At 21.9% G+C, this 16,820-nt stretch overlaps 1 protein-coding gene across 5 annotated transcripts in view; it reads left to right on the top strand.

Moving 5' to 3' along the window:
* The window catches only part of LOC129613111 (broad-complex core protein isoforms 1/2/3/4/5), a 160,081-nt gene that overhangs the window by 97,155 nt on the left and 46,106 nt on the right, over nt 1–16,820 (top strand). For 3 of the 5 annotated variants that reach the window (XM_055527044.1, XM_055527041.1, XM_055527045.1), the window contains exons 3-7: nt 12,375–12,563; nt 12,705–13,371; nt 13,867–14,086; nt 14,507–14,643; nt 15,543–15,593. In XM_055527044.1, the coding sequence (XP_055383019.1) occupies nt 12,375–12,563; nt 12,705–13,371; nt 13,867–14,086; nt 14,507–14,643; nt 15,543–15,593 (1,264 nt within the window). The remainder of the gene's footprint in view (nt 1–12,374; nt 12,564–12,704; nt 13,372–13,866; nt 14,087–14,506; nt 14,644–15,542; nt 15,594–16,820) is intronic. The other 2 variants (XM_055527043.1, XM_055527046.1) reach the window with 1 other exon arrangement.

Here is a 16,820-nt window from a genome sequence, read left to right as displayed (position 1 = left end):
ATTTCTTTGAAAATATTTCATAATTTATAAAAAATTACTTATATAAAAGGTGAACTATATAACACTTTGTTGTATTAAATACTCGTATTGTACTCCATACTATTTTGAAATTAATTTTTATACAATCCACAATAAAATCCAAAAAAAAAAAGAAATTAAAAATGAAGAGCATTTGAGTCAAATAAAAAAGAATAAACCAAATATAAGAGAGGAACAAAATTTAAAATTAGCAAAATAACATAAAAATATTTAAACAAAAGTTTAACAGCTGTAAAATCTTCACAATTTTGCACAGCTTGCATGCAGATCAGCAAATATACAATTAATATGGTTTAAAATATGAAAATATTAAAATGAATAGCGATCATAGGAAGTTGTTAATGGCCTTGAGATTGACTTAGTTTGGTATGGGCTTTAAAGAATTTTTCACTTTTGTTAAAATCACTATTCAACAAACGTTATTGAACCTTGTGAAAATTTCTTAAATTACCAATTTACTAAAATTTTAAGTAGGTTATATGAAATTTACAATTACTTAAAGTTTCCAATTTTTAGCAAAATAAAAAAAAGAGGTGTCCGTTACTCATATCTGTCTATTGTTGAAGAAATTTTTGAAGAACAAAAGAAGCCAATAGACCTCAAATAGCTACTTATTTTTAATACGCGTACACGGGTAATCATAGTATTGTGTACCATTGTAAAACAAAAAACTTGTCTTATTTAAATGGATACCTTTCTTATCCATGACTTTCAATGTCAAAACTGGAGGTCCCTCAATTTGTTAATATGTAGAATACCGTTGAAAAAATATTGAGAATTTTTAACAATTTTATTCTGTTTTAAGAGCTCAATAGTTTTCAGATCGCAAACAGAATCACAAAATTTTTTGAAAACCACCACCAATTTTTTCTTAAAGAACATATAGGTTCTTCAAAAATCATATATAGGTTCTTAAAAAAGCGTAAAGAAAGTAAGCTTTCAAACTAATTTTTTTGTTTGTTCTACATTTATTTTCTTGGAATTTCAATTTTGAATTGCGATAATGTAATAATATGGCAAAAATTTCATTAATCCCATAATTGCCCCAATTTATATTAAATTAATGTAATATTAAAAATAGTTCTAAAATTGTATAAACATATAGAGGAAGAAATTTATAAAAAAAAAAGAAAAACAAAAAGAGAAAAACTTATGTTGCAAAATTTACTGCAGGTTTTTCTTTCTTTATATAGTATTTTGCAATTTGTTGCTAAATAATAAAATAAAATAATGACAAAAACAAAATCCGAAAAAAAATTAAAATTTTTTTTCTTTGTATGTGTGTTTGTTTATCTATTTGTATGTGTTGTGCTTGTTCCCATAATATTGCGAGTGCCCTAGCATATACCCATTGCAATTTCATTTTTTATTTTTCTGCTTTTTCTATTCTATTTTTTGATTTTTATTTTACTTTTTAATATATTTTGTTTTTCTTATAAAATGAAAATAAAAACTCAATTCGCGAATTTTATTCTTCTTGTTTATTTTTGTTTTTTTTTTTTTTTCTTTTATTTGCTCTATCTCTTTCTTAAGTTTTGGGACTATATATATATAGTCTGACTACTGCAGAGTTCAAAAACTAATTAAAATAATGCTGCAGTCAATTAATTATTCATGTTTAGTTTAAAAAAAAAATGCACACACAATAATATTCCAAAAAAAAAAAATAAAAAAATAAATAAAAAAAATATAAAAATAACAATTGCATTTTCATTCTTTATTATGCCTATTATGCAATATTTGTTTGGAAAAAAAAATATAACAGAAAAGAAAAATCTTCTATATTTTCTATTTATTTTCTTGTGCTTTTTTCCGCGTTTCCTTCAAATTTCACAAAAAAAAAAAAAAAAACAAGAAAATTTGTACAAAAAAAGCGAACAACTAGATAAAATAAAAATTTTCAAAAAAAAAGGAATCTTTTCTTCGTCTTCTGCTCTCTTCTCTTCCTTGGACACAAAATCCTTTTATATAAAAAAAAAACTTTTTTTTTTAGTTTAAACCTAAAAAAAGCAACTTAAATTCTAAAGAATGGAAAAAAAACAACATTGAAAATAAATCGCTAAATTAAATAACTTTCACAAATTAAATGAATAAATTCTTTTTATCTCTATCTCTATATATATATATATATTATATAGAGCCTAAAAACAGGACGATGAGACGATAGAAGAGGTCAACATCAAAACAGAAAAAAAATATACAAAAATAAATCTTGTTAGTTTTAGAGCTGAGGTAAAACGAGAAGGGCATTCAATTCTTCTTAAAATATAGAAAATATTTGTGCCCAAAAACGATATAAAAAAATCATAAGCAAATAAGCCTAAATAAAATAATAGAAACTATATTTAACTATAAAATATGGAGAGGGTCACTTGGAATGTAGATCATCACTAAATTATTTTTCGTGTATATAATGAAAAAATTATGCTTTTTCTCTTTTTGAAATGAAAAATCTATTTTTCTTGACTGACCTCCTCCTTGTAGACTATTAAACCTACTATTATTATCACCGCTAACTATACCATCATCACCCTATAATTATACCAACAATTAACCGACCTACTCAACTAACTATACCATTAATTTAAATTGTATAGTTTTTAAAATATAAAACCTAACCTAGTTCCTTAAGAAAATGAAAAAAAAAATAGACAGAGAGAGAGAGGGGTTAATGCAAAATTTATTTATTAACAAAAATGTACAAAAATAAAAGAATTTTAGTTGCACTCTTATTGTTTTTTTGTTTTAATTTTTATTTTTTTTATTTTTATCTCTTCATTTAATATTTTTGCTCTTTTTTGTTTTAACACTTTCATTTAACATTTTTTGTTTTTGTATATTCAAGACGGTTTTTCATAATTTTTTAAAATTATGAAAAACCGTATTTAAAATCTTAAATTGTTTCTAGATTTTTTTTTTGCTTTTGAAATGAATCCTTAACACAAAAATAAAAATAATTTTACAGAAAACTCTCTATTACACTATCATTCAATTATTTTTCTGTTTTTCTCATATTTTTTTTATTTTTTATTCCAAATAATTAGAACTAAATTTAATGTTAATAAGTAAATTAAGTAGGTGAATTTATTTAAAAAAATTTTTTTTTTGCCCTTTATTTTTTCTCATTTCATTCTTTTTTGGGGTTTTTTAAGCAAATTATTGAATTAAAAATAATTGAAAAATTTAAAGTAAATTAATTTTTTTTTTTTTAATTAAATTTATTTAATAATTTTTGGGTTCAGTTTTAATTAAAAAATTTATAAAATATAGCAAATAATTATGCATTCTCTTTAATGTAAAAATTGTCGCTGCTATTACCGTTAGAGCTAGAGCTATATAGAAAAAATGGCTGTATAGCCGCTTTAATTTTTTTTTTAAATATTCCTCTACCCCTTAATACATATAACAATATTTCCTTTCAGGAGTAACGTAAATAATTCGATTTAAATTCAAGAACAGACAATAGTTATGTTTAGAAGTGCGGATTTAATTTTTGTTTACACATTTTCATATTTTCGTATACGTGAATGTTTTTGAAAAAAAAATGATAATATTTTTTACCTTATATGTTATGTAAATAAATTCGAAATATGTGTAAAACTGAAAGCTGTTAAAAATTTTAATTATATGTTATAGAAATATTAAAATCCCTGGAATTTATAAGATTCCATATAGAATTCCATATAAAATTAACGAAAAAATTTACATATATACAATTAAAATTGGCAAGCAAAATTGATATTTAACATAATATTTCTAATTGTTGACATAATTATGCCAATAATAAATGGTTTTCTTTTTATTCATTTCATATGCACAATATTTAAAAATATTATTGAATTTTTTAAAAACTCACAAATTTGTTTTATTGTTAATTAATTAATGTATGTAGCATACGCAATGTATTAGAGCTTAGAACGACTAAATCAATACAATATTGAAAAATCTTATAAAAACAAGATTAAAAATATTTTATTTTGAAGAAAATTTTAAAATAAAAACTAACACTTAAAGCATTAACCACTATAATATTTATGCTGGCCGACTTACATTAAAAAAGAAGAACAAAAAATATTTTTTTATTATTTTAAATTAATACAAATTTTTTATTTAAATGAACACTTAAATTACATTTATAGAACAATATGTAATAAAGTTATTTTTTTTTACGTTTTTCTTCTTTTTATTTTACTTTTATACATTTTCAATACACCCATAAATAAAATTCCATTTAAAAAAAATTTTCAATTTTTTTCAATTTAAATTTCTTTTTTTTTTTTTAAATTTTATCTTTTCTATATATTTTTTTTTTTTTTGAATGTATATTGTGTCCCAAATTTTAAAAATTAAATTGAAATAAAAACGTTTTTAATGAATTTAAATATAAGAGAAAAAAAATCATATAAAAATTATAAAATTTCTAAATTCACAATTACAAAGAAGCATCATGCATAAAATGAAAGTAACAAAAAAACAAAAATAACAGCAACATCATGCAAAAACATCAATAAAATAATACAAAAATAAATTGATTACATCAAATAAAATACACACCACACATACATATATAACTAAATAAGTATAGATGTGTATGTGTGTTGATGCGTGATGCATCATACACTCGCACAAAAATGCATAAGTGTATAAATGATGATAAAATTAGGTCATCCCTTCATATAATATTGTTATTAATTTTCCTTTGCAATTTTTACATTTCATTTTACATTTAATTTCAAGTTTTTAGTTATTTTTCATTTTTTGTCTTTCTTGTTTGTCTTACATTTAACATGCTTTATACTACATACATATGTATGTATCTTCATATATGTATATAACATGGCCTGTAGCCTCCATTTCATTTGTAACTTTCTGCATTCTTCTCAATTATTTCCAATTTCACACAATTCCATTTGCAATTGTTTCGCGTTTCTATGGCATTCAAAAAAGATGATTTCATTGTGAATGGTGATATTTGAGTTTTTGGGTTTTCTTTTTTTTTTTATTTTTCTTCATTATTTTTTCTTGGCAATTTTTTTGTTTTCTTTAATGATCAAACGTTGTAGAGAATAAAGAGGAATGATCACTTGTAATTTTTGTGTTTTTTTTTATCTTTGCGGATTAATAAGGCAACGTATATAGATAGACCATAAAATTTGTAATGGTTTATCACATATCATGAATTTATATACAAATGTATATATTATATATATACAATAAATATAAGTATACAAACGTGTTTTAAGTTACATGCATCCCCACGCTATTCTTAACATTTAAATGCATTTGTTATAAATGTTTCGTATTTAAGTTTTTGTTTCATTTCCAAAAGTTGTTTTCAGAAATTAAAGTCTCCTTCACAGATTCGATAAACAGAAGCAAAAAAAAAATTTTACAGATTCGTATTTTTGTAAAAATAAACATAGGAGGTACTCAGCACATTAGTGGCCTATCATACATATTTGCAAGAATTAATTATTATGTTCAATAGAGCTGTAAGGACCTAAAGAATTATTCTATATTTTTAAAATACTTAGTTTACTCTTCTTTTCACTCTGGTTTCACATAAGTTCGTTTTTGTTTTTAAAAAAAATTTTCTCAAAACTTAAATAATTAAATATTTTAATCGTAATTTATTCTATGTCATTTTTGTAAATAAAGCAAAGTTTTTGCAAGTGCCTTTAAAGTTTTTACGCATCTCCGTGAAGGATAATCAATACAGTTTTCAATACATACAAAAATAACCCGTTAAACTAATTTTATATAATAAATATCATCAATAATGATTTTAAAATAAAATATTTTAATTAAATATAATACAAAATTTTATAATATTTTTCCTTAGAATTTAATTAATATTATTATTGTTGCATACGGACCATTTTTGAAATTAAGATGTTCATACAATTGTAACATATTATTAATACATAATAATAAATTTTAGACATCAAAATTTCAAAATCAATTCAACAATTTAAAATATATTGTCAAAATTCTTATAAATTTTCTCTTTTTCATCGCTATTAAATAAATTCAATTCCTTTTTTTTTGTTACCTAAATTGCGAAAAAATTAAAATTTTTTAATATACAAACTAAGTCATATTTAAATAATTATATGTATAAATAAATATATTTTCTTAAATAGATTTGAATCTTGAAAATAAGTCAACTATATTTATGTATGTGTATGTATGGCCAAATAATGTATCCCAAATGTAACGTGTATACAATACAAAAGAGATGAAAATAATAAGTGGGTACTAAAAATCTGTACTAAAAAATATATTTTATTATATTTATGGATATGTAATATTAATGTAAATTAATGTACATGTGTCTATATAAAATACAATATTGAAAAATTTAAAATATAAAAATAGAAATAAAAATTGCATCCGGACTTTGGTGAAAGAAAATGAATATTTTTGTTCTGTTTGTTTTTCTTGTTTTGTTTTTAGTATTTTTATTAATAATAAAAAAAAATATTGAGGTTATGTTATTCAACAACACATGTACTCGTATATAAAAAAAATTTATTTGTATCGTTTTTTAGGTTGCCTAAAAAACAAAAAATAAAAAAATTAAATATAAAAATGCAACAAAAAAAAAAAAAATTCAATTGTAAAAGTAACGAAAAATGAACATATTTTTTTTTCGTAACAAAACCTACGCTAAATTTAAGCACTGCAACAACAACAACAACACAAAATTTTAATGAAGAAAATACTGAATCCATTAAATTGTTTCATGTTCTTATATGTTTTTGTTTTTGTAATTATTGATGTTTTACTGTTGCTATTGCTGCTGTTGCTGCCGTTTCCCTTTTGCTGTTTTGCTACTATTTTGCTACCGTTTTTAGCTATAATTCTTTTGATTTTGTTTTGCGTTTTTCAATTTTTATTTTCTCTTTTTTTGTTTCATTTTTTTTTTTTTTTGCATTATTTCCTTTCTTCTCTTGCATCTTGCAATCAAAATTTATCATCACATTTTGTTAGTACATACTTTTTTTTTTTAAATAATCTTATACTTTTTATAAATTTTCTCTTCTTATTTTTTTCGTATTATTTTGCCAATTTGTTTTTTAATAATTTCCATTGAAAAAATTCAGTTTCACTTTTTTTACAAAAATATTTTTTTTTTCGTTTTATTATTTATTTTCTTTCTTTTTCATTTCCATCACTATACAATCATTATCATTATTCCGACCATCATTAGTATATATACAATATAATATAAAAATGTTGAAAAAAAAAAAATGTTTTGCTTTCACGCAACCGAAATTATCCGAAAAAGAAAACTACATACTATATAAATGAAGAAAAAATATAGAAGATGAAAAAAACAAAATAAACCTAAATAATATTTTTCAAAAATTATACAAAATAATTTTACTTTATTTATCAATATAGGGAATTTTAAGAAAAAAAAAAAAACCAGAGAAAAATATTAATAAATATAAAAACGTCAATACTAACGAACATAAAATGTAGGTCAAATGCATTCCACATTCACTAACTTACATATAGATCGTGTTCAAAGCAATCATATTAAAATTAAAAGATTTTGTTGAAAACGGAAAGTATAATCATTGCATTTTGTTCAGCCTTTTTCAATCACATACTAAATATCATATTTTTATCTCTAATATTTTTTATTTTAATTAAAAATAAATAAGAATAAAATGGAAATATAATTGTTGCATGACATTTCAAAATGTCATTTTTATGTCATTTCCAAAAAACAAATTTGTCACTCATCTTGGTTCATATGTAGCTATTTGTTTTTTTTTCATTTTTATTATTTCCGTTTAACAATTTAAAATATCTTATTTTCTCGAAAAAACAAGGATTAGCAAATATATATGAGTATACAGAAGGCCTTACAACATAAAACAAAAATTATGGGTTGATTACATAACATTTTCGATACGATATTTTTCTTTCCGATCTTTTGCAAATAATTAAAATTAACACTTAAAATAAATTATTTTAATAATTTAATAATTGTTTAACATATTTTTCGCGACTACCCGGTATTGGCTTGTCTGTAACATCGCAATTGTATCGGACAGGATTTCCTCAATATTGGGGTGTTTCCTTTTAATTCTCTTAGAGACCCTTGCCTCTATTCGATTTGAAATCTGCAATCTAAGCTGAAGTATTTTCCATTTATGCTATATAGTATACAGAATAAGACAGGAACAGGTTATTTTTCACTTGTTGCATTTTATTATCATACTCAATTTTTTCCAGAATGATTAAAACATCGATTCTATTTTTTAACTTGTACGCTCGTAGTTTGTTTTTTTTATTATATTTATATTAAGTAATGTGTGTATAAATGCAAAAATACACAAAATTAAAATTCTCAATGCATATTTTTTTTAACTATTATTAATTTATATTAACACTTAATTGAATACAATGCCAACAGCTTTTAATATTATTGAATTTCAAGAAATTTTTGACTTTTATAATTTTTCAATCGCCCTTAATCGAATCTTAAATTAACATTAACATTATATTACTTTAAGATGGCGTTTATAAAAATATTTTTTTTTATATATGAAAAAAATTTTTGATAAAAAATGCATTAAAATTATATAAAAAAAAGGATGAAATATCTTGAAATTTCTAGAAATTTCTGGGTTTGAATATCCCACATAATATATTTAACAAATTCGCAGTTATTTTGCAATAAAAGATGACAAAAAACAACGAAGACACCAAAAAAAAAAAAACATAGATCCTGTATTGGCATTTCATACATTACACACTCTCCCTTACTCTTACTTACTTATGCGCTGGAATAATTACACATTTATGCATGCATGTAGTACCAAAAAAAATAATGAACACATAATGATATATAAACATTATGTATAATAATAAAAATATAAAAAAAAAAAAATAAAATTCAAACACACACAATAAAAAAATCAACTTTAATTTCTTAGTCTTAAAATTTCATGAAAAAAAAAAAATTTTCATTTTTTTTCTTGTTTTTTTTTTTTTTTGCTTCATTATTGCCTTTATGTTGCCATTGTTGTTGCCATTTTCAAAACCAAAAAAATTTTGTTGTCGTGCATATAAGTTTCCTTTTTCCTTGAAAAAATATCAGCTTGAAATAACCTACTTTCAATATCATTAAATTTGGTAATAAAACCAAAAAGCAGAAAGCAAAAAAAAAAGAATTGCAAATGGTAAAAGCAAATGCAAAAAAAAGGCTAAAACCAGACAGACAATAGAGGCCATAAAAATTAAAATAAAAAACAAAAACAGAAAATTTCACTATTTTTTGTATCATTTTTCGATGCAACGCTGTTTTGGTTTTTTTTCCATTTTCTTTTTTAATTTTTTCTTATATTTAAAGTTAAACGTTTTTTTTTTAGCCAGCACAAACTAACTTATAAAGCAAACAATCAACTTAACAATAATCCAAAAATTGCAAAATATAAAAAAATAATGATTTCACATTGCAATTTGGAGACTTTTTTTTCCCATTATTTTTTCATATTTTTTTTTCTTTTAACTTTATATTTGGTATTTTGTAAGAAATACTCAAAATTATTATAGAAGTAAAAGAATGTATGTGTGTGTAAGTATTGAACACACACTTATACACAGATTTATTACACAATTAATTCATGTGCATTTGATGTGTTTATAATACATACATACATATATTATGTTCGCATATTTTTTTATATACAAATATACATAATAATATGTGTGGTAACCTTAAGAATGGAAAACGAAATACTTACAGTAAAAATGTTATAAGTTAATATTCATGTCCTCGAAAATAATGCATTAATGTGTGTGTTTGTGTAATACTACATTTTTTTTTTTTTCAAATTAATTTTATATAAAAACCAATATTGAAAAAGAAACATAAATTATATATTCATCCCATAAGAAACAATATAAGCAATACTATTATAATATTGATTGTTAATTTCATTAATTTATTTTTAGTTTGAATAGAATTGAATTGAACTGAGCAAAGATTTCGAATTGCTAAAGTTTGAATATTAAGATAATAAAATTATCTTAATATGCCTTCTAAGAAGTTGCATATATCATTCAAATTACAAATGTTTAAATTAAAATTTAAAACTTTAGGCATCTGCCTCTGATGATACGCATATAAATTTTCAGACAAAAAACTGAAATTTTTATACAATAAATTATTAAATTCAAATAACAAAATTCTTATGCAATAATATTAAAAATTAATTATAAGAACAAACAAACAGTTTTTTATAAAAACTGTGAAAAAAAAAAATTTTACATTTTCAAAACACGTTCTCTTATTATTTATTACAAAAACTACTCAAGTTTATAGAATAAAATTTAGATCTTGATTTGAATAATCACTTTTTTACTCGCCGAGTACGAAAGATAATGAGTGAGTATCAGGTATTAGGAAAATTTAATTCTTGGCTTAAGAACAAATTTTTCTCTTTTTTTCTAAAATCTGTAAAAAAATTTGTCATTATTCATTCAATAATCAAGTCAGTATTTATTCAGTGACAAGTTGTCAACGATATTTAAAAAATAAAATTAAAAATATTTGGAGAAAAAATGGGAAAATTTTTTTGAGAAAATGTGTACTCTTATATGGGAAAAATGACAGAACCAATTAAAAAGCGAGAATTCCGATTTGAAAACGTTACTAAAAAATTTGAAAACATTGAAAAAATCGAAAAGCTTTATGCTCTCCAATACATTTATATGTAAATATGTATGTATATTTGAAGGTTATTAGTTATTGAAGCTATTGTGAAATATGAAAACAAAATAATAAACTAAAGTATTACTATCTGATTTGAGGTCTGGGCAATAAATTATAATTATTGATTCTTTTAATAACCCGATCACATATGTACGGTATGCCTATTATTTCAAATAAACATAATATATATGACAAAAAACCATTTTAAAATACAAAATAATTTTAAATATTTATTTGTAATTTCATGGTTTTCAAGCAAAAAACCCCTAACCCGACTTGATATATTTTCATAATGCCAACAGAATATTTTTGATTTACTACTGGTTCGAAAGTTCTATCAGTTTTGACCATAGAAATGTAACTTGCTCAATGCTAATACATTTTTTAATATTGAAACTCTTATACATATATATACATTTATGTATTATAATTTAATGTTGAATATAAGGCACAAAATAATATATATGTATGTAAGTATATCTGCATATTTCTTTTATTTTTATTTCTTATACGCAAAAATTTTATTATATGCTTATGTTTACACAGATGCATTAATAATTTCTTATTTCAAGAAAAACCTTCGAATATATAATATTAATAAACACTTTCTGTATACATATGTATATATAACAGTATAGTACAAAAATGCATGTACATATACATACATACGAATGTAAAAATGATTCAAATAAAAGTTTTACAATAATAACCTTCAAAGATCTTTTAAATAAAGAAGTTCTCATATTCATAATATTATACGTACCTATACAAATTCATACGTACATATATATAATACAATTATGACCTCAAAAATTGAAAATTATTATTATTTTCATTAATCATACTTTATTATAGCAGGACACAATAAATATATTTCTTAAAGTAATTTTTATTTTAATTGTTTTATACACATATGCATACATATATGCATAAACATAACATTTTATTATTTTAAAAGTATTTCCGGAGTTTTAATTCTTTTATAACATAATGTATAGTATAATTCTAACTAAAGTACACAATAAAATTATAAGATATAGTTTTTAGTGAACATTTTATAAGAAGGAACATTAATGTACACTCATACATATAAGATATTTTTTTCTAGAAATAAGTCATATTATAATATCAAAATAACTTATAATACTCGTTTAATCGTACATATTTATTTTTTAAAATATTTGTTTAAAAAAAAATGGTCATTTTCTTATTACTACTGCTGCCCCTTTAAATTCTTATTTTAGATTTATAATATATGATTAAAATTATATAATAAACAAATTAATTATGTTATATTAGCTATATATCTGCGTAAGATGATTTAAATTTGTTATAAGATAATAAAATATATTGTATATTATAATGAAATTTCATATAGGATACAACCGTAACTATATTAATTTAATAAATTTACGCTCGCTATATTAGAATTAACCAAGAATTTTTATTAATTACCAAAAATCCAACAATATTCTTACTATTAATTTCTTTCCGAGCCCTCTAACTTCGTAAAATTAATTATTAAATAGTACTATATATATATTAAAAATTTAATATATTTGAAAATTAGCATTAATTTTTGTTAATCATTATTTTTCAGAGTACACCTTGTAAACATCCAGTTATTGTACTACAGGATGTCTCATATCCTGATTTACATGCTTTAGTCGAATTTATATATCATGGTGAAGTAAATGTACATCAAAGTTCATTAAGTTCATTCCTTAAAACGGCTGAGGTACTTCGAGTTTCCGGTTTAACACAAAGGCAAGCAGAAGAAACACAAAATGTAAGTAAAATTTTTCAAAATAAAATTCTATAGCAAATAAACAATTTTTTTGCGAACCCTGAATATAGTTTTTCTAAATTTTAATTATTTAAAGTTCCAAATTTTCTAAACTAAAGAAAAACAACATAATTATTATTACAGTTAGAACCAAATCTTACAAATTCTGGTGGAATTGGTAGTGGCAATGGTAATGGTATTAGTGGTGGCGTTGGCAGTGTTGGAAATGTTGATAGTGGACGTTCAAGTGTTGGTGGAAATGTAGGTGGTGTAAGTGGTGTTGGCAGTGGTCTTGTCAATAGTAGTCAAAATAATCGTGATGGTTGTAATTCAATTGGTGGTATTGGTGGTATTGATAATAATATTGGTAGAAGAAGTGATATTGGTAATAGAGAAATTGATAATATAACACCAAGAACACCAATTAATCATCGACATCCATTTTCTGATAAAATATCACATCCAGATGATTCACCATTATTCCCAAATTGTGGTGTATCACCACCAGCACATCCATTGGCAAATATGCATCATTCACCATTAACAAATGTTAATCAATTATTAAGGAGAGCAGCTGTAGCAGCATTACATCGTGATCGACATAATTCATCACAATCAGAAAATGAAATAATGGGTAGCAGTGGACAAAAGAGACATAGATCAAGTAATGATAATGGTATTTCTAGCAGTAATAATAATAGTCCAGATCCAACAACAAGAGATCAAATAACAGCAGCTGATTATTCAACAATAAAACATAATAATAATAATACGCCACCAATAAAGGATGATAAAAGTGAGATAAATGATGGTAAATTTTTATTAATTTTGGGGTGTAGAAAAATGCTTATTCTTTTTTTTTTTTGGTTTTTGTGTGGTTTAATGAATTATTTTGAAGTAAAGTAAATTAATTTTAGTTTTTTTTATGTATGCTAAATTTTTATAATTTTAAAGAATAATTTTTTATATAATTTCGGAGGGTAATGGGAATTATACCTCAAAATTTATTGACGCTACTTCAAACTCATAAATATTTTAATAAACTTTATTGATCAACAATTCAAATTCAAAACATAATTTAAATTAATCTTATATGTATTCTAAAAAATTTAAGTAAAAAATTTTTATAAAAAAAAAGGATAATAAGAATTCCAATAAAAATGTAATGTAGATTTTTCTTGGTAAAAGTGCAAACATTTAGAAATTTTTTTATTATTTTTTAACATTATCTATACACAAAAACTCTTCCTTTTTCAATATTAAATTCAATATAAAACTTAAATAAAAAATTTTCAAATAATAACAGGAAATGGTCCAACCGGAAATGGTATAACATCAAATGATAAAGATAGTTTAAGTCATTCACCACCACCAACCCGATTAAATAATGATGATGTTAAATCAGAACCAATGGAATTAGTATGCTCAAATAATAATCCAATACAAGATGAACATAGTAACGATTCGACAGGGGAACATGACGCAAATCGTTCAAGTAGTGGTGATATTGGTAAAGGATCTTTAAGGTAAATATTTTATGATACCATTTAATACTATACTACAAATGTATATAAAATATAAAAGACAAAAATTTTAAAAGTTAATGTGAAAAAAAAAACTAAAATAGGAAATAGTTATCAAATTTCAAATGTGAAGAATCAAAAACAAAGAAAAAATTCAATAAAGGATATTTGAATATCCTTTTACAATGTTATAAAAATGATATTTTTTTTTTGTTTTTCAATACTTCCTTTCACATTTTTTTTTTTGGTTGTTTCACTTAAATATTTTTTTCTTTTAAATGCATTTTTTATTTTGTTCTTTACAACAGCTGTATATACATATGTTTTCAAAAAATTAACATAATCTAAGACACCAAATAAACTTATAATATTCCTTATTTTACTTTTTTTTTTATATTTTTCATTTTTCTTATGTAATTTTAGTTCAGCAAATGATGACGAAATGGAAAACAGTATTCACTCACATCATCAACCTCCTTTTTTAAATGAATCAAAATTTTTTGCGACACCTGCATCATTTAATTTTCCTATGGCAACATTAGATCCAGCTACATTAGCAGGTAAAAAAAAGTTAATGAAGAAATTTGGCGATTTCTTTTTTTTTTAAATTTTGTTTAATTTTTGAATCTTAAAATTCAACAGAATTGTTTTAGTTTTCTCTGTAGACGTCAAATAATTCATATAAGCTCTTAAAATTACCTTGTATTCCTTATTAAAATTCAACAGCCAAACCGTGTATCTCGCTTTTTAATCTCGCTTTTTATTCACTTTCAAAATAAATTTCTCCGTTTTTTTATGATTATTTCATTTTTTCGATTGGATTCTTGCTTCACTTAGCGAATAAAATACCTAAATGCACGATCACGTTCTGGGCTTTTATTTATTAGAACCAACTTAGATATTATTTTAATAGAAAATTCAATCAATATAAAATTTTATTCGTAATATACAAATACAATATTTCGATTTAATTTTAAATCAAAAATTCATAATACGCTACTGTTTCAATAAAATATAAAATTTTTCTTATTTTTTAAAAATGTTATTAATCAATTCATTTAATTTAAAATTATAAAATAAAATTAGCGTTAAACAATTTGTTAATTTGCTTAATTGCCATCTTTATTTATTAAAATCGTTTCACAATAAATGAAAATATACAAACTACTAAGAACCAAATTAAAAAAATTAATTCATACATAAATAGTTTTTATTATTGACAAAACATAAAAATTTTTTTGATTTCGCTTTGCCGCGCCCCGCTCATTAAATAAAATAAAATTTAATAAATTATTATATAAACGATTGACGATAATTTTAAACATACTTAATACATAGGTACTATAAACAATTAATGTATTTGTTTCTTTCATTATAAACTATCATTTCATTTCTATATTAATTATAATTATTTAAATAAAGAATTATTAAAGTTCTAGATGAAATTCTTCACTTTTAGGTTTTAATTCACATTTACAATCAGCGGCAGAAGCAGCTATTTCACCCCAAGGTAAGAATCCTTTTTAAAAATTTATTAATTTAAATATATATATATTTAAAAAATATTTCACTATCATATAATAAATATATTTATCGTAAATTATTTTTTAAAAATACATAAAATATATATTTTTTTTTATATGTTTATGAATCCTAAAATCTTCGCTATTTAATATTATAATTGGTTTTAAAAAATTTATTGCAAACAAAAAAAAAATCAAATAAATTTTTTAAATTATTTTGAAATTAAGAAAAAAAAATGTGATTCGATACAAAATACATTTTTTTTTTCTTAATTAAAAATTAAAAAAAAAAATTTTATTTCATATTTTATATTATGCTATTAAAAAATATATTATATTTTTTTTTTAAACAAATGGTTTAATGATTAATTCAAATAACATTTTAGTAGTCAAATATAATATAAGTATACCAGTAATATAACAAATAATAATTTCACAAAATTCAAAAATTAACCAATTAGAAATTTTTTTTAAAAAAGGTTAGGATACCTCCCTTAAAAGCAAAATAAAATTACTTATTGTATAGAATCGCGATCTTTAAAACTCTGGAATTCTGAATTTTTAAATTCTGCCCTAAAAACAAAAAACCATAACCTATAGTTATTTTTTGAAAACAAAATAAAATTTTCAAATTAATTCATATAAAATTTGATAATGAATAAAATTAATTCTTCAAATTCAAAAATTTTAATAAAAATTAAATCTTATTTTGAAATTCGATTAAAACATCTTTAATTCAAAAGTTTATTGAAAATTTTATGTGAAATTAATTTTTAGAATTTTCTTTTTGTTTTTTTGTTTTGTTCAGAAAATAAAAATTTCTATACACATATTTTATGTTTTTTTTAAAATACATTTGAATATTATTAAGAAATATTAAACATTTTAATATTTTGTTGACATTTATATAAAAACTTTATAATATAACAATAATTAAATTAATAATTTTAATAAAAATCAGAAAACAGCAATGACAACATCAAAAATCATTTGTCATACATAAAATTTAAGAGCAATAATCAACTTTTCAAATACCATCAATAATTAAATTTAATTAATTCTAAAAAAAAAATACTTTTACATTTTAAACATTTTCAATTTTAAAACTTTAAATAAATTAAAAATCAAATTCCTTCTACCGTGATTGCATTCATTACTACAATATTTAACTGTTAATCAAAATTACCTTAATATAATTTTACGTATACATTTTA

This window comes from Condylostylus longicornis, unplaced genomic scaffold, assembly GCF_029603195.1.
Source record: "Condylostylus longicornis isolate FDR11 unplaced genomic scaffold, ASM2960319v2 ptg000081l, whole genome shotgun sequence".
Classification (NCBI taxonomy): Eukaryota; Metazoa; Arthropoda; class Insecta; order Diptera; family Dolichopodidae; genus Condylostylus; species Condylostylus longicornis.
This window is presented reverse-complemented; position numbering and strand designations above follow the sequence as displayed.